The sequence below is a fragment of the Symphodus melops genome (genome assembly GCF_947650265.1).
Source record: "Symphodus melops genome assembly, chromosome: 9".
Lineage (NCBI taxonomy): Eukaryota > Metazoa > Chordata > Actinopteri > Labriformes > Labridae > Symphodus > Symphodus melops.
Window position 1 is genome coordinate 3,604,216 of NC_136699.1, and position 25,345 is coordinate 3,629,560.

Below are 25,345 nucleotides of genomic sequence, written 5' to 3' on the forward strand. Positions count from 1 at the left end.
CTACCTGAAGCTTTGACTTTAATTACATTCCTGGGATTGCAGGCTTGTTGGGGAGGAGCGGGAGGAAGGGTCGAGAGGAGTGGAAGGTGGTGGGGAGGTTGGGGGCGGGGGGGTGGGGGGGGGGGGGTCACGCAAGGGAGGGTAGAGTGTTGTTGTCAGTTTAGAGCTGGAAGCTTGTTAAAGTCTTCCTACCTGCCTGGAGTGACATCTGGTTTCCCAACCCTCACCTTCCAACTCAACCCTCCACTGACAACACACACACACACACACACTCATGAGAATTGCTGCTGGCTCACCTCTTCCATCACTCTCCCGAACAGAAGCAACATTTGATACTCTTATCGTGTTGCTGTCTTGATCCAGATCAAGAAAGGTCTAAGTAGCTCCTGAATAAAGGTGTGATGCTTCTCCACTTTTTTTCAGTTAATGATCAAGCCCTGACAGGAAAAAAAAGAGCCAGAGGATTTATTGCTCTCTGTCACATTCACTGAGTCAGTTCCAGGCCTTGATTGTAGCCTTGATGAAAAGTTGAAGACTTCTCAGGTTTCAATCAATCCTTCTTTTTTTTTTTTTTAAACATATAAATACAATTAATGACAAAGATTCTGCCTCCGGCGTGGAGAATGTTTTCAATTTCAGTAAAAAATAGAACAAAAAAAACGTGTCCAAACAGTCTCATGTCATAAACAAACCACAGTTCATGAAGATGCTTCAAATGAGCATGTGTAGACTGCTTCATCTGCACGTTTCAATCTCTGAAAAACATCTTCATCAGAGGCTTATTCAAGCTTTTTTTTGTGTCACAATTCTTGAAACAGAACTGGAAGTTTTGGCAAAATGTGTCAGACCAAAAAGCAGCACGTTGCAGCACTATTCAAAGGATTTTGCTTGAAAATGCGTCCGTATGTTGTCTTAAGATATCATGTCAAGTGGTGCGTGCGGTTGCTTCGCCTTTTGTTGTTACAGTTTTGGGAATGAAGAAGGACAGCCACTGATTGCACTGCGTATAGAAACTCCAACTTCATGAACAAAGAGTGCCACGGACCTCCCTGCACTGTGTGATTGGCAGGTGACCTCCAGGAGGTGAAGTGCAAAAACACCACAGCATTGAGCACTTAGCGCACGGTGACAAGATGCTGACGAAAAGAAAAATCTGGATTTCGCCTGCTTGAACACAGTCAGGACCGAGCTCCACGTCGCTGTCGATGCAGAACACGCAAAGGGTGACAAAGACTGACAAGCCCGCTGCCCAGCCTCCCTCGACATCGCCCTGTGATGTAACGTCAGGCGACCTCCCTTTGAGAGGAGTCGGTGTTGAGGCGTTTTAATAAAAGCTCAAGCTGCGGCATTCAGCCGTATCGCGACATCTTCGCGTTCAGCCCCAGATGCCTTGGACCGGCTGCGACCTCCATAGCGGAGGGTCTTTTTTCTCCAACAGGAGGAATGCTGTTTGGTCCGAGCCCAGGTGTCTGAGACGCTTGGCTGGCAGCCATTCAAACTCACTGGTGCAATTGTTTTCCTAACTCTTTTTTTTTTTTTTTTTTTTCTTTTCACACCGGTAGCAGCAAGTCTAGTCCAACGCTGGACATCCAAAACGGGCAGATCAACAGCCTGTCTTTGACGTCAATGCTCCTTCCTATGTGAATTGACATCCCCCTTCTTTCCTCAATTCCTACATAGACTCTTCTGCTCCTCCCTTTTGGTCCAAAGTAATCATGTTCAGTTGAATTTTGATTAAGCAGTGTGGCTTTTTTTTTTCTCCCCATCGTTTCAAGGACGGAAAAGTGGTTTTGGAGTAAAGTTGAGGTTTTTTTGTTGAAGGCCAGATTTTAGGATCGAAGCCTGGGCAAACATGCTGGATGTGCAGAAGCTTGTTTGCAACAATTAAAAGCCCTGAGAAGAGTTTGAACGCAAATAAGGCCTTGTGTTGATGACACACACACACACACACACACACACAGGCGGCAAAACCACCCTCACAGGAAGACAAATGGTTTCCTCTTAACACCTGTTGTGGTTGTGGCTGTTCCTCCTCTGGCTCAGTGTGTCTTCTGTCTGATTTATGACCCGGTATTTGTTGTTGCAGAGATTTTTATCACCAAGGACACAGGCACAAAAAAATGCATCAACAAAGCGCGTTGCTATTTGAATAACAGTGACATTGCACAATGTGCGAGGCTGATATACGCCATCAATCCTGGACTCTCCAAGAAAAAAAAAGATCTGTAATCATCCTCCGATAAACATGTCAGCTTTGGTGGAATGCATGTCTGACGAGGTCCTGAGGTTGGTAGTGATTTTCCAAAATATGGTTTAACCTCTTGTCTTGTATGTGTGTGTGTGTGTTTTATTTTCTATGCGGCTGACCACAGAAGCGGTCACGCTGTCACTCACAGAAACATAGTCGACATGGAAAACAAAGTCATAAGCTCCACAAAGGCTGCGAGGAAAAAGCTTTTCACACCTCTGTAACCCTGTGTGACTGTGAAACACATCCCCTCACTTCCTCCCCTGAAGCCTTTCGCCTCGTTTCATTGTAAGTGTGTTGTTCTTCGCTGACACTGCAGGTTAAATAAAGGGAAAAAGGCTTCTGCAGCCTGCTTTAAGGCTGGCTGTCCTTCGAAGTGAACGTCCCCTATTTTACATTTTAAATATAAAGTCTTCCATGTGGTTTATGTGAGAGTACATGGTGAGCACAAATTGAATTTTTCCTGGGAAATATAAGCCCTGAAGCGCACAAGTCGCACTGTTTCCCTTGGCACGTTCAGAGGACAGAGCGTGGGGTAGGGAAAGCCAAAAACAGAATCAAATGTGGCGAAGAAGGAAGAGCAGAAAGGTAGGAAAGGATTGAAGAAATGTGAGGGGGGGGGGGGAGGGGGGGGTTAAGGGAGGGAGAGCTGGATGCCAAAACGCTGAGTGAGAGAGAGAGAGGTGGAAAAACCTGAAAGTAGCTAATAAAACTAGAAAGGGACGACCAAGAGGGAAATGCTCAGTGTCAAGGACACACCATGAACTCAGTTTCAATTATGTAAAAGCTTTTTTTTTTTACATGAAAAATAGTTTTACATCACTTCTGACAGGCTGACTGAAAAAAAAACAAAAAAGAAAACAGGTTAGTTCTCTTGAAAGTCAGTAAAGTAGAACAAGCATTCAATAAGTGATAGAACAAAAGAGGCTATTCAGTCGACTGAGGACTTTTGACACACTCAGAAAACGTCGAGCTGCAGTTATAGCTCGAGTGGGCCGTGTGATTGGACTTCTCCTGAGGGAATTTCTGGTTTACACTGTGTGATTGAGAAAAATGCTTCCTACACACACACACACACACACACACACACACACACACACACACACACACACACACAGGCTCGAACACACACACATGCTCAAACAGGACCTGTGGACATGCTTTATAGTGGAGAGATGTCAGAGTGCCACTGCTACACAGAGAGCGCACCGAAGGGGCTCAGCAGTTCTCAGGAAGCGACCCGGCACCTCTCCAGCGACCAGACCAACTTTCATATTTTAGTTCTTCACCAACACAAGAGCTCCTGCTGCTACCTCTTTCAACTGGTTACTGTTGGACCTTCGAATCCAATCACTTCCTGTTTTCCTTCAATCCGTGTATTTCAATATTTTTAGCTCCTTCAAGGCCACAACGTAAACTGTCTCACATCGTCGGTCCAAACATGCACTCACCGTGACGCCTTCCTGTTGTCTTCTTCCCGCCGTTTTTCTATGCTTAAATGAAACACGAAACCTGGATCATGGGGTGAGTTTGGGTGTTTAGGTCAAACTCGTCAACCTTAGCACGATTTCAGTCGGCCAGTCAACCTCATGTCACATGCTCTGTTTTTAAACATTTCAGATGAGGAAGGCTAATCTTTGTAGACTGTGGAAATGACTTCATAAAATGGACGTGAATTTAAATGTTCCACCAAAAAGGTATTCATATTATAAAAGGATGTGTAGTTTGATCCTTCATGTTTTATTGTATTTAATTAGATTTTAGCTTCGCACTTGAACGTTTAAAGTGAAAGAACTCCGAGTTGCATTTAGTGGGGGTTTTTTTTTACTCATACATGTGACCATTCATAACATATAAACAGTGTTTGTGTTGGAAAAATACATTTCAGTGGAGCACATCACACAGGTGGAGTTTTACCTACCTTGACATTAGCCATACACACACACACACACACACACTCAGTCTCCAGGTCACTTCAGTGTGGGCGTGTTTGGTAAATATGCCATCCTTGCCTTTCCGAGTCCAGGGAGAATGTGGAGCTTTCATTCGTCTGATTAAGGGGCGAGGACAAATATGGCCTTTAAGGCGAGGCCCTGCTCTACCTCCCCTCAGCCTCCACACACACACACACACACACACACACACACACACACACACACTCACACACTGACAGCCTTAATAGCGTGTAGCCCCAACACAGGTGCTATCCCACATTGGTCTTTCCAAAACAGAAGGTGGGTGGAGGCCTGAGTTGATCACAATCTAGCGCCTGACATGGAGGTTATTTGGTCTCTTTTTGTTGGAGGTTTTCATTCGTGATCACACGATGGCGATGAGAGCATCCTCTCTTTTTCATGACAAACATGTCCCGCGTGGCCAGAAAAACATATCTCACTTTGAGCAACATTATTTTGCAGCGAAGCAGGCTCGAGCTGAACTGGATTACATATCTTGAATTAGATCAACTAGGTTAGCTGAACATCGTGACATTGTGAGTCATACAGCATCCAATTTAAGCTGAAAAAAGTGAACTATATTTACTGAATGTCTCATGTTTACTCATTTCTACTCATGCATGCAAAGGTTTCTTTCCGCTGGGAGATCAGTGTGTGATATCTTCCCTTCGTGCATTGTCTCCGCTGTGACACACGGTGAGGACAAAACCCACACGAGCGCGCTTTCATTTTCACACTTTTCTATGAAATCTGAATTCCTCTGCTGAGACACACACACAGACACACACACACACACACACACACACACACACACACACACAAACGCTCCACTCTGCTATTTATGATCATGTGCCGTGTTTCCGTTCTCCCCCTTCCTCCCACGTGACTTTCCTCCCTCCATCCTTAACCTCACCTCCCTCTCTGTAACTTGCTCTCGCTCTCTCTATCTCTCTCTCTCTCTCTCTTGCCCTCTCTCTTACCCTCTCTCGCTCTCTCGCCCTCTCTCGCTCTCTCTTTATCTCTCTCTTTCTGTATCTCTCTCGCTCTCTCTGTCTCTGTCTCTCTCTCTCTCTCTCGCTCTCTCTGTCTCTCTCTCTCTCTCTCTCTCTCTCTCTCTCTCTCGCCCTCGCCCTCTCTCTCCTGCCCTGTAATCTTAAATAGCTTTCACATGGAGCTGTGGTCAGGCCTTGTTTCTCATGGCAGAGGCATGTCACTGCAGACACTTCCTCTTTCCGTTTCAAAAGATGGAACGTTTCATTTCTGGTTGAGATTTTGGCTCGGCACCCCCGACGTTGTTTGATTTATGTATTATTTAATTTCCTTTCTGAAAATTGGTTGCAGCGGGGATTCTTTTTTTTTTTTTTCTTTCTGTGTGACGATGGTGTATCCGCGGTGTGGTTGGAGCAGTTTTGAAGGAGGGAGTTATTATCATGCTATTTGCATAAGAGCAACTCTGAGAGGAAATATAATGTCATACATTAAACGCCAGCAATGCCACAATTTATGGATATAGGATTATAAGTTGAGCATCGCGACTTCATCTGTTTAAACTTCTGGAGTGTTGTTTTCTGAATACTTTACTCGTAGTTTGACATTTGCTTACCAGCTAAAAGAACACAAATTTAATCTACTTCTATACGTGATCCTTTTCCATAACACCAGGCTCGATGATGTTCCAGACATCCTTTTGTAGTTCTTTACCTTTTCTGTACTATCCTCAAAGGTGATGATGTGCTTGTTGTTCTGTCTCACAGTAACAGGAATATTTCTTTAAGGTTTGAACTGTTGGCTGGACAATTTCATAATTTTGAGACATCACAACAGGAAATAGTTTTCAACATTTGACTCTATTTTAGGATTTTTTTTCAACCAAACTTTCCTTTTTTTTTTTTAGCTTATCAGTGGAAAAAGATCGTCACTAAGCCTTCAACTGCGATGAAGCAAACTGCTTTTTTTTCTTATTTGTGGAATGATTTTGTATGCAGACCTTATTCATCTTTCTGATGTACAAAAAGTCTAAATTTTTTCCTTTGCATGAACTCAGAACAGGTAACGCTTGTGTTCATTGGATTGACTGATAAGAAGCTGCAATATATGGTGGACAAAAAACATGTATCGGTATATAATTTAGTGAAATGACACTTTTCTTAGGAAAAACACACATCCCTGTGTTTTCTATGAGCGCGACTTTTCTAAACAGGCGTCTACAAATTACTGTGCTCATGTTTTTTTTACCTGTGCATGATGACTGTGTGGGTACATGTCGCCATATGAAGTATGCATGAGTGCGTTGGCTCATAGACCTTATCTGTGTGTGCCTGCAACTGTTGTGTCTTAGCATGTGTACACACGTGTGCAAATGCATGTTCAGTGCATTAACTGTATGTGAGCAAGTGCACAGTGTGAAGAGTGTGGCGGTGCACGGTGGAGTATGAGTGCCGGACTTGTGGAGTGATGGAGGAGAGGTTTCGAGGGAGGCGGTGAGGAGGGGGTCAGGGCTTGCTCCCGTAAATGTGGCCGTTTGTGTATGAGGGAGGGGGTGAGGCAGAAAGAGGGTGAGGGTGCGGGGTGGAGGGGAGGGGGGTGGACTGGATGTAGCTCTGCTGTAGACACAAGGGTGGATTGATAGTAAACACACACTCTGGGTCTAGTGGATCTGCTGCCGGTAGCCAGGCTAACAAGCCCTTCATTAAGGCCGTCTGATGCACTCACTGAGCGCCTTTGTTGGAGTAGGAAGCAAAAAGTACACCAGACTGATTTGACCTGAGAACATGTTTGTTTTTGTTTTTTTCACCCACTCTACCTCTCAAGAAGGGTTTAATTCCGTCATGCTGAACAGGTTGTCTCATGGCACGCGCCAAATCTCCCCTCCTCTGGGGAAAGTGTCCAGGATGCATACAAAGAGGGAACATTTGTATGTTCCTGCATGTTTATGTCTTCAAAATAAAACATGAATGTGTGCATTGTAGGGGTCAGATACGTCCTACATAAATTTTTGTTTGCTTCATTTTTAATTATTCAATTTTTTCATACCTCAAACTCAGTTTTGCTTTCTTCATAATGTGAATTAGTCCTCCTCTTTCTTCTTAAGGCTGTGCTTGTTTGGTATTAAATCACATTTCTTTCATAACCTCAAATGCTCCTGAGGTGGCTCACTCTTTTAAACTTCCATTTAAATGTTGATATTAAGTGACTTTTTATTCCTCTCAGACATTTCTGCTTGCCATGCTCATGTGCTAAAAAGTGTCAGGTGTGTTTATGTAACCCTCTCTATGCTATGTTCTTATTTATATTCTGTTATTCTTTACGGGCTCTTGTTACCGCTTTGCTGCTACAAGGGGCCTAATTTCCTCTCTGCGACCATTAACGTTTTGTGTTGCCTTATCTTACAAGGACAACAGGACCTCACATACAGCGCTGGACGTGCTGTAGTATATCACTCTACGTACAGTATACATAACTAGCATGGGCTAGCCTGTGTGCGTTGAAGCAGCATGATATAGGGTGTAGTTGTGGCTACAGAGGGAAGTGCGTTGCAGTGACCAGTCGAGCATAAAGGCCGCTGTTGTATCCTGGATTTCATGTTGTGGCAGCCTAATGGCTGGGAGCGCACAAGGCGAGCAGGGATCTGCAGCCCTGAGCGAAATGAAGCTCGCGCCAGTCCGAATGTCATAGCCCAATTAAAGTGTCTTCAAAACTCTCCTCTGTCTTTTGTCTCTATTCAGGATTCAGATGGTAGATAATACTGTACTTAGTTTTAGTACTACTTCTCAATTAAAAACCACCAAATGGGAAAAAAGAAAATCAGCTTCAAGCCTGTAAATGGGAAATGGAGATGAGCTTGTATAGCGCTTCTGTATTCTTCTAACTACTCAAAGTGCTTTTACACAGCAGGCTACACCTACACACTCACACACTGTGGACAGGCTGTTATGTAAAGCGACCATTAGAAGTAACTACTCCACTCATACGTATTCACAAGCTGTGACAAAGCAGCAGCAAACAACTCAAGGTTAAGTGTTTCCCAAGGACACATCGGACAGACGACCACTGAGCCACAGCCGCCCACAATGAAAGTGTTGCAACTTTATTATTAGCAACTTAAAAGACACGGTGCACATCTGAGATCCAAAGCTTCATTGAGACTCATTGTCCATTAACCCATCGTTTAACTGCAGACTTCATGGAATTTATAACAACATAAAAAATGAAATCGACATGTCTGCAGTTAATAACCAAATAAACGTATGTCCAAAAATACTCACAGCTTCCTGTCTCTATAATCAGCCACAAAGCGTTCAGTCATAAATAATCAATCATTAATAAAGGTTCCACCTCTCAAAAAATCCATCAAGTCGGTTGCTTTATATGTTTATAAAGCCGTTATTAATCATAAGTTTATTGCTTTTTTATGAGCTATTTGCAAATATTAGCAAATGGTGGAGTAGGAAATGGTAGTAAGTCAATAAAGGATTATTATTTTATACTCCAATAGTTGTTTCCTGTTTTAACTGCTAAGAAATTGGTCCTGATCCCCTGCTGTTATTTTCCAGAAAGTGCACGGTCAATGAGGTTTTCCTGGCAACCTATTGGATCCCATTAATGGCTTATTACCAACTTACCAAAGGAGTAAGCAATTGGTTAAAATCTGCAACCACTTTCAAGCACTTCTTTCAAAGTGCTACACACATACTGTGTATACTGTATGAACATTAAAACCTGACCTGCTCGTCTCTTTAAGCAGCAACTTGAAGCCCTTAATCAGGAATACATTTAAGCATAATCCAGCAGGTAGAAAGTCATTCTTCGCCCCTCAAGTCGTTATGAATGGGGTATTGGACTTCTGGGACTGGAACTAGTTTTTAACTTCTTATATTCTTCTGTGGAGTTGGAGTTCAATGGGAACTGGCTCACTTTTGCAGCCATCCTCATGTGGTCATTTGAGGAACTGCAGTTTTTTTGCACTTCCACTTTGGTATTTCGCCACTCAAGCTAAAACAGCTTTCTTTTTTCAGACGGCGTGCCTCTTTAATTACTCTGAATAATACTTTTGAGATCTCCCATTATAGTCGAGTATATGTCCCTGCATTCATGCAAACACACAGATATTCATATCTGTGTGTTTGCACACTCATGCTTGAGAGGCTTGGTTTTCAGAGGGGTTTGCAAACCACCAGAGGAAACTTGTCATTAGAGGAATATGTGGAAACAAGGATGTGGTGGGCGCTCCAATTAAGTATCTATCACTTTTCCAGCAACCAATTTAAACGTCCCGCAGTTTAAGAGGCCCGGCTGACATTTTATTAAAGTGGAATGACTGACACAAGGATTCTGGACATTTTCTGCTGGTGGTGGCCGTGGCGTAGAGGACTTGAGGCTTAAAGCTTCATGCTTCAGGTCAGGACAGGATTGTTTTTCTATGAGTGCCACTTGTGTTTACTCTGTACATAAAGTAAGTCTCTAGAAGTCATCTTTGTGATTTTGGGCTTTGTGGTTAGAATAGCCTTGACATCAGTTGTGCTTATGAATGGAAAGTGATGATTCACAAATATGACCATTAAGTCTTTGCATGGGTCAAATGGTTCAAACATTTTTTCCAAAGATTGAAAATGGACACATGAAAAACACACCACAATCACACACGCATAATATCTTCAAACACTGGACAGTTATTGTGAAAGAAGTTAAAAATGTTTGATCTGATGACACTGTAGTTTGATTATGGCCAGGTTCACCACAGGACAAAAACACATGATGATAAGATTAGGAAAGAGATTGATTTGGGTTCAAGACAATCAGACACTCTTGTGCTGAAAATAAAGAATGATCTCTCATGCTTTGCAAAGAGTCACGAGAGGCCTTTGTGAGTCAAGCATTAAAATATGTTCAGACATTTCTAAAATGACTGATTCTATTTTTTTTCTAAGGAGTGTCCAAGAAACCAGAACCAGAATTCTTTGGATCCTTACAGACCCTAATACAGGGAGGACACCATAGCACCACCATTCCTACCAATTAAAAAGTGAATGTCAAAGTTCACAATATTCTGCATTAAAGAAAACATTTTCTTCTAACCATAAAGATTACATAGCTGATTCTGTGCTTTGTGTTTCTGACATATTTAATTGGTGAGACGAGACCCTTAGCAGCCTCACAACATGGAGTGTATCCTCGACCCAGCCGGGCTTTAGACGGATCTTAGATTTTAAGGGAATAGAGTAATTTCATGAATCATAAAGTTGTATCAGAGCATGAATAAATAGATGGAAGAGAATGAGTCAGTAAATATTTAGGACTTGCTCACTGTTTAATCTGAACCAGTTGAAATGGAAAAGCTTACTGTACAAACTGCTACTTTAAACACTTTCTGCTTCATCATCAAAACCTCTCTCTCTCTCTCTCTCTCCTCGACTTTCTATCAGGCCGACTTTCAGGTCATCTTGAGTCAGCAGGTTTCAGCCTCCAAAGTCTCCAAACTGAGAGGCTCTTGATGATTACTTTTTTTTTCTCGTTTGCTTTGCCTTTCTGACTGGCTGCGTGCCACCTCCAGGAACTGTACAGATCGCCCACATCACCAGAGAGCAGCCGCTGCAATGCATCAGCTTAGCCCTCGTCGTATATTTAAGTGATTGCTGACATAATTTATGAACGGAATGAAAAATAAAGTCTGCATTGCAATAAAAAATTTAAAAAAAAAAGGGGGGGGGGGGGGGGGGGGGGAGAAAGATCTATAATTTATTTGGCTTGCCACAAGTCAGCACTGTACTCTACAGACCCTCCTCCCCCACTCAAATCTCATTTCTGTGCATTTGCAGTTTTCAACCTCCTCCTCTTTTCTCCACTCAGGAGCATTGGGGGGGGGGTTCTTTTTTGGGGAGTCAGGAGGTATTGAGGTGTTTGAGGAGGGGTCTGCGCTGGACTTTGGGCTCTGGTGTAGGAATTCCTTCACGTTAAGAAACAAACTGGCTCTTTCCCTTGCCCTGTTTGCCTTTGTGGCTTTAATTTTTTTTTAAAGGTCTGTACGTGCAAACACACAGCAGGAAACACTGGCTTGTTGATCGCCTTCACAGAGCCGCTCATAAACCCAGCAAGCATGAATATGAGGGCCTGTGTGTGTGTGTGTGTGTGTGTGTGTGTGTGTGTGTGTGTGTGTGTGTGTCGTTTGTGTACTTCAGACATTTTCCCCTTTTCTTAATAAACCCAAGCGGTGTTATGCAAGTAAACATCCAAATAACTATTAAGCGTTGAATCATGAGATTAAGGAACAAAAGCGGGCAAGCCCATCCTTGTGCATAAAAAAATAAGTAAAAAAGAAATTACACTCTGATTGTGCTGCAGAGTTTGTCTGTTCCTGTTTATAGATGTTGCTTGGAAACAACACTAAATCACATTGTTCAACATGTGGCTTCTCTCTCGCTGCCTCTCGCTAATTCCTTGCCTTGCTCGCTTGCCCTCGCTCCATTTGTAAACAGGGAACCGGGATGCATGGCCTCATTGTTTTGCATCATTATTACTGACAGGCCTTAATGACTTGAATGATGGGAAAGCCTCATACAAAATTAACCCAGCGCTGTGTGTTTACGCTGCCTAAATCATGTTGCTCGTTGGCTTGAAGGAGAAGCAGAAATGGGGGGGGAAATAAGGCCTCACATCCTGACATCTGCAAAGCACCTGTCCTGAGCTGTGCATGCTAGCAGCGCCAGAGCACATTTAAACAGCTATCTTCCCTCATTTTACTCTGCAGCCTTGAAAAACACCATGACCGTCATGTGCTCAAACAATCCACAACCTCTGCCGTGTTTTCTTCCTGTTTCCACTACGTCTATGTTTTCTATTTGTTTGAGTGATGTAATGTTTGTGTATTATTTGTATTTGAATGTCCTCATTTAAATTAGTGATTTAAAATCTTTTGCCTTTCTTACGCTGTTAAAGAACATTAGAATACTCCATGTACTGTGACTCTCTGACATTGTAGGATATATGTGTTTTTTCTGCAAGACATCCTCTCAGGTGTTTTAAAATAACTCTTCACGTCTACCTCCGAACACTGCTGATGTGTAAACAATTGAGAAAATCTCTTTCAATGAAAGCCATCTGTTGGACGAGTGTTGACCATGAGCGAGTAGCTTTGTGAAACCAAACAAACTGACAAACAATTATCTAACTACAGGCGTACACTTCGATAGCATGTTTACCTACCTACTGTCACTCATCCAAGACAAACAATTAAATAGTGATCAGTGATCAAAACGTTTTGTTCAAAGGAGCTGAAAAAGGTGAATTTGTGATTAGCTTTTGGCGGTCTATGGCTATGCTAACATTTGCTATATAGCCGCATCCACTTACTGCTTTTAATTTACAGTTTTGCACTGACCTGACCAAATTGTTTTTCAAAGGATCACATCACTATGAAGTTAGGATTAGAAGTAAACAGAGGACTTGTGCTGGGAGTAGTTTGAATGTCAGCTGTGGATTTCTGTTTGTTCTTCTCCGCCGTTAGATATCTCCAGACGTGCATATAAAAAGCAGCTCTAGAGTGAGGAATGACATGTCACAGGTTGGATTCAAACCCATGTCTGCCCACTTTGAGGACTGTAACCTCTGTACATGGGACGCATGAACTACATGTACTGTAAAAATGGGCTTTTCTTGAATGGGTGTATGTGTGACTTCCAGGGCTTTTGCAACCAGTCTCCAGTGGACAGTCAGCGAAACTGACGTTTTTTTTTTTTTTTTAAACTTCTTCAACATTAGCTTCAATTTCCAATGCTGGAGGTTGCCGCATGGTTAGCACATAGGCTGTCTTCTCGTGGTTTCACAGTGCTGTGATGCAGTGTCAAATCACACGCTGGGACAGGCACAATGATGGTGGCGCTTCAATGTTGCTGAATTGCAAACTACAAAGAGCTTAGAATTATTCTATATCAGGAAAACACCATGTTCAATTGCTTCTTAAGTAAAAGTTCCGTCTTATCTGGCAAAATAAGTTACCTAATACATTGTAAAGCATAAGCTTACATGTCCTAAACAGGACCTAGCACACCCAGTGCGACATGCAGGATAGCTGTCAACTGTTCCTCTGCTCTCTGCAGCCGACGTGTGAATATAGAGTTTTAGCTTGCATGTCACGCCACACAGTGCAGCTGCAGAGAGAAGGGCACTGTCCAGCACTGCTTCGGTCCACTGAGCAATTTCAGAGCACCCACACTGCTCGGCATGCATGCTCCCACTGTTCAATATTCCACAGCCCTGCTGAGTCACATGACTGGCTGTCCCACTAACCTCCCATCAGACGTTATCAGTGGTTATACAGGCCAATAGTTTCCTGCGAGGAGGGAGTTGTGTAAGCTGCCCTGGCTCAGAGCAAAGCTGTGCCTCGAGAAAGGGAGGAGGGTGGCACTGCTGGGAAAGGTGCCTGGCCTTCATCAGCCAGCGCCACCGAATTCGGAAGTGAGTCACTCCTCTGCCGTGTGCAGAATCCCTCCCAAAGGTCACCCTCACTCGCTGCAGCGCGTCTCCATGTCAGCCATTGCATAATGGCAGCAGTAGAAAAACAGGCTGCAGGAGGAGGACTGTATTTACACTTTTTACACTGCAGATCGGAATTGTTGGCCGAAATGAAACGTGTGTTTTTTGGGTTTTTTTTGTAAATGGAGCTGCTCAGGACAAACAAATATCTGTATTAGTTAACTCAAAACTGAAAGGGAGGAAACAGAAAACTAGTCTTTCTACCTGAATCTTCAAATGAAAGTGCAGTTTTCAAAAGAGGTAACAGTGAAGACCGACATTAAAAGCCTCACACCTTCTCTAAACCAGTTACTGGATCTAAAAATGCTTACATGACAGTATATGTATGCATGTGTGAAATGTTGCACATTCTGCCTTAAGACTTTTTAAACCAACTGTCTCTCCTTAATGTACCCTTGTAAATATCCTCACACTGCAATTATTCTGCAAATTATTTTCTAAGGCGTGATGTCACCGTTTGCCTCCACTTGAAGATTAAACAATAACTACTTCAGCTTAATTTCCAGTCATGTATTACTGTCTATTATTAGGGCCACATAAAAAAAACATTTGCAAAGATGATATCAGAAAATGATCTGGCTTTTGCAATCATACAATTCTGAATGTATGTATTTTCTTTAGATTACTCACTTCAGACCGTAGCTGCTCAGATGCCAGTGCGTTGGAATTTCTGTGTTTTCGTCGTGTTAAATCGTACAGATTTTACAGATCATCTGTGATTTGGTTTGTTTAAACCTTTTCATTCAGTGTTTTACATTTAAACAGATAACAGTCTTTCTAAGAAAAGAAACAAAAAGTGGTTTTCCTTTACTAGCACATTGTCACTGAAGTCGATCTGCGTCTGACTGTGTTTGTGTTTGTGTTTGGTGTTCAGTGGAAGGAGCGCTCTGCCTGACAGCTGAATATCTGTGTCTGTTTCCTGTCCCAGATAACGGCAGTATGCAGAGAGGCTGCCCTCCTGGCCCTACAAGAGGACATCAAAGCTCAGCATGTCCAGGCCAGACACTTTGAAAGTGCCCTGAACGCTGTGAAGCCCCGGATCCCTGACTCTCTCATCCAGTCATATATCAGCTATCAGCAGCAGCACAGCGGCCTGTGCTTCTTCTGAGCACGCTGCTGTGGACTAAGTAAAGTCGAAAGTAAGAGACTGCCCTGCCAAGTTTCTATAGTTCATAATGACTAAAATACATAAGGAGCCTTCATGACAAATATGGACTTCAGTGTCCACAAAGAGAGTTCTTGTTTTTGTTTCTGATGTACTCTGTAAACACACTTTTGTGTCTAAAGCTTGTGCAGAACTTTCATATTCTGTTGTTGAATCACGGGCTGCAGTGTGTAGATTTTTCTTTCAAATTATGTATTAAAATGCATTATTTATGAATTTATTGTCTTTGTTTTGTTTTTTGCATTTTTGGTGAAGAGGGAATATTACTGATGCCAAGTTAATGATATTTAAAAGTGGTTCAATAAGGGGTGTAAATCTGGCTAATCCTGTTTACTGTTCTGTGAAAAACACTCCTAAAGTTTTTCCCCTCTAACTTAATGTCATCTGTGTTTTCTTTTCTTCTTACTTCCAGGATCTTTTTTTTTATTTTAAACTTTTTTTATCTTGAAATAAGATTATTTATCAGGACTAGTCAGCTGAATGTGGCTCATAGTAAGTGTAATGAGATGGGTTTCTGCAGTGAGGGTTCCTGGGAGCAGGTTTTGAATGGACTTGAAGGCAACACATCATGTTAGTATTTTTTACTTTCAGCTTGACTTTACATTCAAACGTAAACTGTCTTTATTGCATTTCTAGTGAAACTTGCTCAAAGTTTAAATATGGGTGTCTTTTAGGTAGAATTGTTTTAAATACTGCACAGTAACATCAATGGTTTTACATTTCATTACACATTTAGAAAATGCTTTTTGTCAAATAATCTGAATATTTTCCATGTAAAATGTAAAAACAAGTCCGCTGCTAATCTTTATCTGACACCTACCCTGCAGCAAATTTGGGCATTAAAAATAATATAATATAGAAACAATCAGTCTTCTCCCTGATGGTCTTTTTTGCTTTTGTAGATTATAAAGAGGCATCAGTATTAACTTCTTTCTGTTTCATTACTAACTATAAATGCCTCACAGGAGCTTTAAGGCTATATTTAAAAAGACTATCATAAATTTTAGGGGTTTTTTTTAAGTTTTGTTTCTTCTCTAAATACTGTTAGTAGAGAGTGTGGTCATGACCCCTCTGATCAGAATATTACATAATGTTCATTTGCAATAACATCCATGTTGTACTATTGTGGATTTATACTTTGATCTGAACCCCTTCTGTTGGTTCATAAAGCTCCACTTTGGGGGAACTTCTGCTCCACATGCACGCGCAGAAAAAACAGTCCCGGCTGGTAGATTTATCACGTGCATCCATGGAAAATTAGCTAATTGCTGTAATCGTGAGATTTCCGTCCCTACTTCCGACCACTAAGAGCCGGGATCCAGGCGGCCATCTGTCGGTCTACCAGGGTCTGCTTGATCACCGAGGAGCTGAATGTTAACATCCAGCCTGAACACAACATGCAGTTCGTTAACTCTAATAAGGGCTTTTTCCTCGTCCTTTTTTAAGCATTTGCTGACCCGAAATGGCACTGGAGGTCATTCATCTATTGATTTTTCCATTTGAATAGGATAGATTGACTTTGTATTGAACTTCCTTTTCTCATGGATCCGGATGTAGCGCATCCGCGACACCAATCAAACCAGACAGTCAGGAACAGAGAGGGGGGGGGGGTGCAGGAGAGGGGGGGCGAGTCTTTCCCCTGGCTGCAGGGCTGCTTTTTTCTTAAGGTGGTACCAAACCCCAACAGCCCACACCACCATTTCCACCTCCACACCCCCCAACCCCTCATGCAAAAATCCACCCGTGAAACTTTTGAAATGATGGGGGGGAGAACATCCAGATCATAGAGTTCTGCAGACTGTAGACTCATCGCGACGCGTTTTATTTCCTCCGATGAGCCTGCTGACTGTGTAAATGCGTAATGGGAACATTCCTGAGAACAGAGGAGACATCCTGTTGATGTTTCCTCCCTCAGTTGTCTGTAAAATCACACAGTTGTCAGCTCAGACGACGATGTGGCTCCAGCCCAAGAGGGGGGGCCTTTTTTTATATGCAGTCAAGAACAACTTCTCAGATTCTTACCTTGACTTTAAGTTATTAACCCTTAATTGTTTTAAATCTCTTAATGATGTGAAGGATCATTAAAAGCCCCTGACATCTCGTTAGAAAGCCATTTAGTCACTTTAGGATAATTCACAGATTGATTCTGTCTGTAGCTTTTATTTGAATGTCTCTGAAACTCGAAAAACATTAAGTCAGTCATTATATGGAGACTTTGAACTTTCATTTACGTCTCATTTTTATTTGATATTGACAATCAGCATTTTAGTTTTATTGATATTGTTTTAATGTTCGTCTATACATCTTTATTATCACTTACAGGTAGCAGATGATTCCACAAGAAGCAGTTTTTTAAAAGGTTGTCTGTATGAAAATAGGCTTTTACTTGTCTGTTCATCCTGTCTAGATCTTGTGAACCAAAAAAAAAAATAGACAAATCAGCAGGTATATAAATAGAAGGCTCGTCTATTACTTCACTATTAGTCACATTCACCTTACTTCACATCATTATTCATAACCCACAAGAGCGGAAACGACTACTTTTTTCTTCCCTGAGCCCCCTCGTCAAGCCAACGCGGAATAAAAACCTCCCGTTCCACCTTAACTAGTGCACACATCTCTATCGCCCGGCCTTCCACATCTGCCCAATGAATCAGGAGCGGATGCGATGTATCCTTTTTCAGTGGAGTGAATGGGCCAATGGGAGTTGGCTTGTCGAGCAAACACTGAGCCCTGCGTTCCCATTCATTCAGTGCTGAACAGGCCTGCAGAGCTGGAGAGAGCGCGCGGCTGTCTGCGACCCCACGACGCTTTTTTTTCTACAGCGAGCGCAGATTCCCCGCAACCCGAAAGAGTCACAGCCTGAACTAAACTCTCCTTAGATACTCGAAAGAGGAGAAAGTCTTGGATTAACGCTCACTCGTGTTTCATATCATTTCCACGGGACTTGTTTTTCCAACGCTATTTCTACTCTCTAACAATTCCTGCGGGACTTCTATAAACTGGGCTGTCTCTGCCTGAAGATCGGCCTCCCCAAGTACGCAGCAGTTCTCCCTTCTCCACCAGAGCTGCACCGTGGATTTACTTCGTTTTAAACTGGAACGAATGCATGCGTAAAGTGCGCTGAACCTCCAGAAAACTAACCAAAAAAAAGGGAATTACGCAAAAGGATACGCACGCACTTGGATTAACAGGCAACGAATGTTATGCATAGATCTTAAAGTCTACGTTTGGACATTGCCCCTTCCTTTTGGATGGAGTTTTTGTAGGCTATTTGGTTGATGGATTCGATGTTATGGATGGTTGCAAATAGGTACGTATCCTCCTTACTGTTTTGCTCTACTTTAACGCGTCTTTTGGTGCTTTTTGCGGTGTGTATTTAACGATAGTAGCGCACGTAGCAACCACATATGCGCCGCTGTAAAGATACGAGTGTTTCATTACAGTGGCGCGTATATAAAAGCACTTTCCAGGTTGTTAGGCGTTCTACACGTGTGGAAAACATCCGCATCGGGTGAAACTCGTCGCGATGAGTTGATGAAGTTGATGGATCTCCATGCCTGCTGTGTCCTTCCGTGGCTCTGCTGTAACAAACACCCTTCCCCCCACGGCGGTTGTTTTCATTCATAAGTTTTTGCCCGTCTATTTGAATGCGTCCTCTAAAGTCTCTTGATCTCCGGATCTGTGTTTAATAGGATCCTGTTTTTTTTACTGCGCAGGATGTAGTCTCCTTTGAACACGAGCGGTGCAGATAATCCTATCTGTAGTGCGCCCTTTCACGATTAGATTTTAAAAATATGTGGATATATTTTGTTTGCAAAGCGCAGAAGAGACGAGCTTTCGCCTTAGTTGCAGTGTTTATCTGTAGGTGCGTCTTAGCGCACAGCTAGTCTTTCTGTCTTTGCAATATGACAAGATTCGTACACACGGGCTGAAACCAAAATTCTTAATGCTGTTTATAAATAGCAAGCACGCGCACATCAGACAATGTATGCGCATTGAGGACACTTTTAAAACGTGTCTGCCTCTAAGACTATAGTCTTAGGAGATCCGAGAACTTTAAAAGCTCTCGGTTCGTTTTTTCCCCTCTCATCCAAAGTCTGTATTTTGTCGGAACTTGATCTGACCTTTAGTTCTTTTTCCCTTCTCCTACTTTTGTCCCCATTTCCCTGAATCCTTTTTGGTGTAGTAATAGAATACTAAGTGAGGCAGCTCATTTAGTTCCCTTGGATCGTGTCCTCATTTCGTCGCCGCGGTGCATTTAAATGTTAACTAGTCATACAAATGTAAATGAGCAGGGGAAGTATTTGTAGGGCCTACTGAAGTTTAGATGTGTGCGTATTGGGAAGGAAGGTACAAAAAGTCTTGTTAATAGTCAACTATATTTCCTGGGTGGATTCACTTAAGGGAATAAAAGCAACATATCGTCATTTTGACAGCATGAAAACACAAGTCTGAACTCAGCTGGAATGTGGTGTCAAAAAGTACAATATACATTATTTTATTTGAGATAATGATACTCTTTGAATGTTACTGTTTGTGCTTTTGAACAACAAGTATCATGTTGTTAAATTGGAACAGCAGCACTGGTCAGATTTCACCCACTGTAAGTCTTAAAAGGCCTGGGGATGTGTTACCCATCCTTCATCGGCACAGTGTGTTTTTTCCAGTTATGCCATGTTTTGGCTCTCTCTGATGATGTCCCCTCCCTCCCTGCTTCTTCCTTTGTCTCTCCCCGGCCTCTCTCCCCCCTCAGGCAGGTTTTCCGATGCATGCCAAGTCCACGGTGAATGTCGGAAGTGGTGATCCCCCCAGATGGAGCTCCAAAGTCAACATGGCCCCGGCGGTTCATTAGTGGTGATCCAGCAGCCTTCCCTAGAGAGCCGACAGAGGTCGGATTACGAGCGGGAGCTCCAGCATGCCGCCATTCTCTCCCTGGACCAAATCAAGGCCATCCGCTCCAACAACGAGTACACCGAGGGGCCCTCAGTGGTACGGAGGCCCCCTGCTCCCCGCATGGCCCCCAGGCCCCAGGACAAGCAGGAGAGAACTCACGAGGTCATCCTCGTCAATGTGAACAACAATTATGAGCACCGACCGTCAGGTCACCATCATCACGTCGGAGGCGGTGTGGTGGTTGTGGCTGGAGGACAGCAGTATGGAGGGTCCCGGGCGCCGGGGCTCAGCCGCTCCACTAGCACAGGAAGTGCCGCCAGCTCAGGGAGCAACAGCAGCGCCTCCTCTGAGCAGGGACTCTTGGCACGCTCTCCCCCCACCAGGCCCGGCATGAGCTTACAGCACCACCACAGAGCAGAGTGGCCTGTTCGGACTCAACCCAAGCCCAAGGTGCTCTCGCAGCCCCAGCAGGGACCTAACTTCCACCAGCCTCCACTAGAGGCTCCGCTCAAGCCGCAGGGCAAAGGGAAGTCAGACTTTTCTGTCTCTGGCACCGGGGTGGTGGCTGCTGCCGGGCACCAGTTTATCTGTGAGTGCTGTGGGAAGTGCAAGTGTAGTGACTGTACGGCTCCCCGGAGCCTGCCTTCATGTCTGGCGTGTAACGGTCAGTGTCTGTGCTCAGCGGAGAGCGCGCTGGAGCATGGCACCTGCATGTGCCTGGTTAAAGGCATCTTTTACCACTGCTCCAATGACGATGAGGGGGACTCTTGTGCTGACCACCCCTGCTCGCTGTCACGCTCCCACTGCTGCTCTCGCTTTCTGTGCATGGGATTAATGTCGGTACTCTTCCCCTGTCTTCTGTGCTACCCACCTGTCAAGGGCTGTCTGAAGGCATGCCAGGGCTGCTACGACCGGGTTAACAGGCCCGGCTGTCGCTGCAAGAACTCCAACACTGTGTATTGCAAACTGGAGAGCTGGGCCCCACAGAGCCAGGAGAAACCCTCCTGATCGGCCCTGTGTGTGTTTGATTGTGTGTGTGTGCGGGAGACTCTAGATGTGGATCTTACGATGACAATGATGATAGTCACAAATTAATGTTTATCAAACATTCTAAGCACCTCCCAACCCGCCTCCCCCTCTTCGCTGCAGAACCCTAAGGAGCTAAAAGGAGTAACGAAAACCACTCGATTTATTTTTATTTTTTTGTTTTCTCTGGATCAGGACCATGTTTTTACAGACCAGTGTTTGCCTTAACTGTTTCTATGTCTGTCCTCAGCTCCTCATTAACACTATTTTTTTAAAAATACATATGAGAGAGTTTTTTTCTTTTCTTCCGTTTTAGGTAGGCAGTCTCCTCCGGGTCTGTGCACCCAGGGGGAGCTGCCTCTTACCAAATCTGTGAAGGACGATCTACTATAGGGCAATTATGTAGCTGTTACCTGGTATTCATAGCAAGCAGGTATGTTTGACTTTATTGGTTGCTACCACACTAAAAACCGTGGTTCCTCTGCTCATGTTGCATTAACGAAAGCACATCCATCTCATAGTATTTTTTTTTTTCTCCAATTGGATATGTTTCTCTCCTTCCACCCGTCTGAACTCTTCATTCACATTCTGAGGCATTCTCCCATGTTTTCTTTTTGTTCGTTTTTTTTTTCTTTTCTTTATTTTGTTGTAAATTGTATGCTCAAAAATCCATAAGAGAAATTCTGGCTATTTTTTAAGAGAAAAAATGTCTGTTAAAACATTTTTTTTTGTTGTAAAAAATATTTATTATGTGAAGCTCTATTATTTTATGATATTTATTGCAAGAGACAGTCTTAAATTTACTCATGTCTGAATATAACAAAATATCAAATACTTACTGAAAAATTAAAGGGTGGCACAAAAGAAAACTATGTTAACTTTAATGCAGAAAATATATTAATTAATGAAAAAACTAGCGCTGTCTGGTGTCTTGATTGAGATGTTTGGAAACAATAACCGCCTTGAGGAGTGAAAGATCAGACTGATGTTTGATTTTGAGGCTTTTTTGTGAGTTTGGGCTCATTTAGTGAACAGAAAATCACTGTTTTCTGTCTGTGTGTGTGTGTGTGTGCGTGTGTGTGCGTGTGTGTTTGTGTGTGTTCACACTGGGTGTGGAATTCCTGGTTTAAAAAAAAACAACAGTTGTGAGTAGAAACAGCTTGTAACTTGAAATGTGACTGTTTACATTCTTGGAGGGCTTCTTTACTGCGATTCTCCTCGCTAACCTTGAAAGCTAAACAATACAGGTCATTGACACGATTAGCCCCGAAGCTGCTAGCATCAACAGAGCCTCCATGTTTCCATGCTCACAGGAAGTAACTCTCCTTCTTTAAAAAAATAAAACACCCCACTCCACTCAGCAGTCACCACAAAACTATGCACTGTACTTTACTCCCAGGGATTTAACACAGCAAGATCGGGATGTTCCCAAACTCCCAAATGGCCTCCATATTGCAGAGGCTGACAGTGTGTGCTTTGAGAGCGACCATTACGGGTAGCCGGGGCCACCTGTTCAAAGATAATAAACCGGGGCTATCAATGCTGGGCTTTTATGGCCTGGTTCCTGCACTAAAGCCAACGACAGGGGCAAATCCAGCCCCCACACTCTCCCCCCATTTGGCCGCCTCTTTTTGTCAGTGAATTTATCACTTGGGAAGTCCGCTGACCCCCAACCCCCCCCCCCCCCCTCCACCTCCGGGCCCCCAGGGGATGAGATCATCACTTTGAAAGTTGGTTGGTCGGCAGTTGGGGAAACATAAAATGGGACCAGGAATTTCTCTGAGACAAAGAAAAAAATATATACACCGTCGCAACACGTGTATCAACCGTGAGCACCCCTGCGATGATGGTGCCTTCAGGTGCTGTAGGTTGTAGGAATATAGCCTGCTTGAATTGAAATTTTTAGCACATTTAAGGAGGAAACGTTTGGAGGCTGCACAGATAAATAAGAGCTCAAAGGAATCATTTTGTTGTGTTTTAAACAGCCTTTCACTTAGATCCAGTTTGTCAGCTGTTTGCACCAAATGACCCATCCCTCCATTCGGGCCCCTCTATACTTTATGTGCTTTTCTTTCCCCTTTTTGGTGGAATTTACCTTTTGTCGCCCTGAATAGTTAAAGAGTGGATTAGTGATTTGTCAATTTCCTGTTACCTTTCAGAGCTGCAATCCGAGCCCCATTTGCTCCTGGCTCCTGGATGATGGCAAACAATAGGGGGCCTTTTTTTTCAGGTTTCACTACAGTTCCCCTGTACGGATAAGAAGGGGGGAGGTGGAGATCTAAACTGTATTCAGAAGGCAGGGAACAGGAAGACAGTGTTTACTTGATATTTTCCAGCCTAAGCCAAATAAGGAAACAGATCTTACTCCCACCATTTCCAGAACTTGGCTCAGTAAAGTCCCAAACATGTCTCTTAAATCTCTGATCTAATCGGGCGGAGGTGTCTAAAATAACATTTTACGGCTTGTGAGTAGTTTCTTTCACTTTTCAGTCCCCCTGCCACGTGAACTGCTCTCTAACTGCGTCACATTTTACTCACTGGATTTAAAAAAAGTGAAATCTGAGTCATTATTAAGTAATTCAATGGCATAAATGATCACAACCTCCTCCTCTTTGCACTTGTTTCATAGTAAATTTAGCCGCTTCACACCCACGTAATGCTATTTGGAGTTGTCAGGCTTGGCGGGTCCCTCTCTGCAGCGTTTGGGTTTTTTCGGGGCCCTACAAGTGCAAACACGCATGACTACCAAGTGAGTCATGGTGGAACCTCCAGCCCACACATCCTACCGGGGCAGTCCTTTTCTTAGCCATGCGGTGCAGCGCTGCCGGCCGAGCCACAATGGAGCAGGATACTCTATAAACAGTCATCATCCAACTCCTCCTTCCATGCATTCATCAGCAAAAGGCCTGCTTCAGCTTTCCTCTGCCTCCCCCTCATCTGGTTTTCATTATTTCCCCTCATGGCATATAAATAGAAATTAGCAATCAGGGGAAATATGGGGGTGGTGGATTTTGGCAAGGAAGGCGGCTTTTTTGGACCTCAGCATGATGACCGAAGTTTATGGAAGTTATCTCCTCAGATGTTTGGACGATCTCGGCGTTCTGGAGCGACATGTGAGAGATGATGTGTATGAGAAACCGCTCCAACATCCACAAGCTTCCTCGGCAGGATTAAAACGACATGAAAATATATTCGATAGCTTTCAAACAGTCAAGTACAGGTCCTTATGGAGCCCCTGAGATACCCCACCATGTTATAAAAAGAGAAAGTCATCTGCTATGTTTGGATGAAAATGATTATTTACATGGTAAACACTTTGTAAAAAGCAGCCTTTTATTTACCTTCACCACCATGTGCTGCAGTTTATCATAAAGGTGGAGAATACTCTCAACACACAGTAAAATGTAATTCTACAATTTTACTTAAAAAGGAAAAAATAAAACTTACATGGAGATGAGATCTCTTCACCTACTACATGATAATATAAATACTTCTTTTGGCTCGACAACAGAGGAGGATAACAGATTGTTGGGCTCCATGTAGCCAAATACTGAAGCACAGATTAATGATTTGAACTGTAGTTTATCTGTGTAGGTTCTTTAGTGGTACAGAGTTGGTTTGTGCAGTAGCTGGATCTTTAAAATCTCATGGAGAGATGTCCCAACAAATACAAGTGAGCCCTTGATGTAAAGGGTTAGACATCTTCTCCTGCATTTCGGTAGAATAAAATGAACTCTTCTGTTCTGTGTGTAGAAACGTTTGGTTTTATTTCTCCAAGTTTTAAGAAACACCTCCGAGAGTTCTGCGTCCTTCCCAAATATTTGAAGGTGAAAAGAGTTGTGTTGTGATTCTCCCTGCTGCTCGACACATCTTTGCAGTCCTGCTTGTAAAGGATGATCCACAGATGTCACAGTCAGCGTTTTACACATGGAACTCATTTCTAGCATTTAAAGAAATAGTCCTGAAAACTATTGACAGGGAGTCTGTGAGTTATCCGAAGAGAGCTGGGATATGGAGTGAATTAGTTTAGAAATATAATTTTCTGAGTTTTGCGCAGCAAAAAAAACCCCTTTGGAAATAGTTCTCCGTGTGCTTGAGTACTTCCAGAAATCTCACAGAACAATTCCTTGAAACCAAATAAAACCAAAACAATTCACAGAGCCAGGGTTACACGAAAGACTTGAAGGTGTTTAAAAGTACATTAAAATGCTACGTGCTGCTTCCTGTTTGTCAGACATGCAGTGTTTCTTTTAACGGCCTCTTTCCTCCTCAGGAGCCATAAGGGCCTGCAGGGACGACCCGGTGTTTTATCAGGTGTCAAGGGCTATTCGACTTGGAGGTGTTTCATTGGGGCCTGTCGAGCATTTGCTCCTGGGTTCACACACCCACAGGAACTAGAGTGTAAAACCTTCACACACCCTCTCCTAACCTGCGCCTGTCTATGCAGCGTTACCAGCTATCTGATACCACATTCTTCTCCAAGCCCCCTTCCTGTCTCTTGTCTTTGTCTGCCATTTTATGGACAAA

General features: G+C 43.3%; 2 protein-coding genes across 2 annotated transcripts in view; both read left to right on the forward strand.

The window, feature by feature from the left end:
* Positions 1–15,165, forward strand: part of afg2a (AFG2 AAA ATPase homolog A) — a 104,168-nt gene extending 89,003 nt beyond the window's left edge. The window contains 1 exon segment of the mRNA XM_079352298.1: positions 14,660–15,165. Within this exon segment, the coding sequence (XP_079208424.1) occupies positions 14,660–14,839 (180 nt within the window). The 3' untranslated portion in view covers positions 14,840–15,165.
* A 2,358-nt stretch (positions 15,166–17,523) lies between these two features.
* spry1 (sprouty homolog 1, antagonist of FGF signaling) lies at positions 17,524–21,734 on the forward strand. Its single transcript, XM_079352176.1, has 2 exons — positions 17,524–18,209; positions 19,653–21,734. The coding sequence occupies exon 2, from the start codon at positions 19,712–19,714 to the stop codon at positions 20,798–20,800; it is 1,089 nt and encodes a 362-aa protein (XP_079208302.1). The 5' UTR covers positions 17,524–18,209; positions 19,653–19,711; the 3' UTR covers positions 20,801–21,734.
* The last annotated feature ends 3,611 nt before the right edge of the window (positions 21,735–25,345 follow it).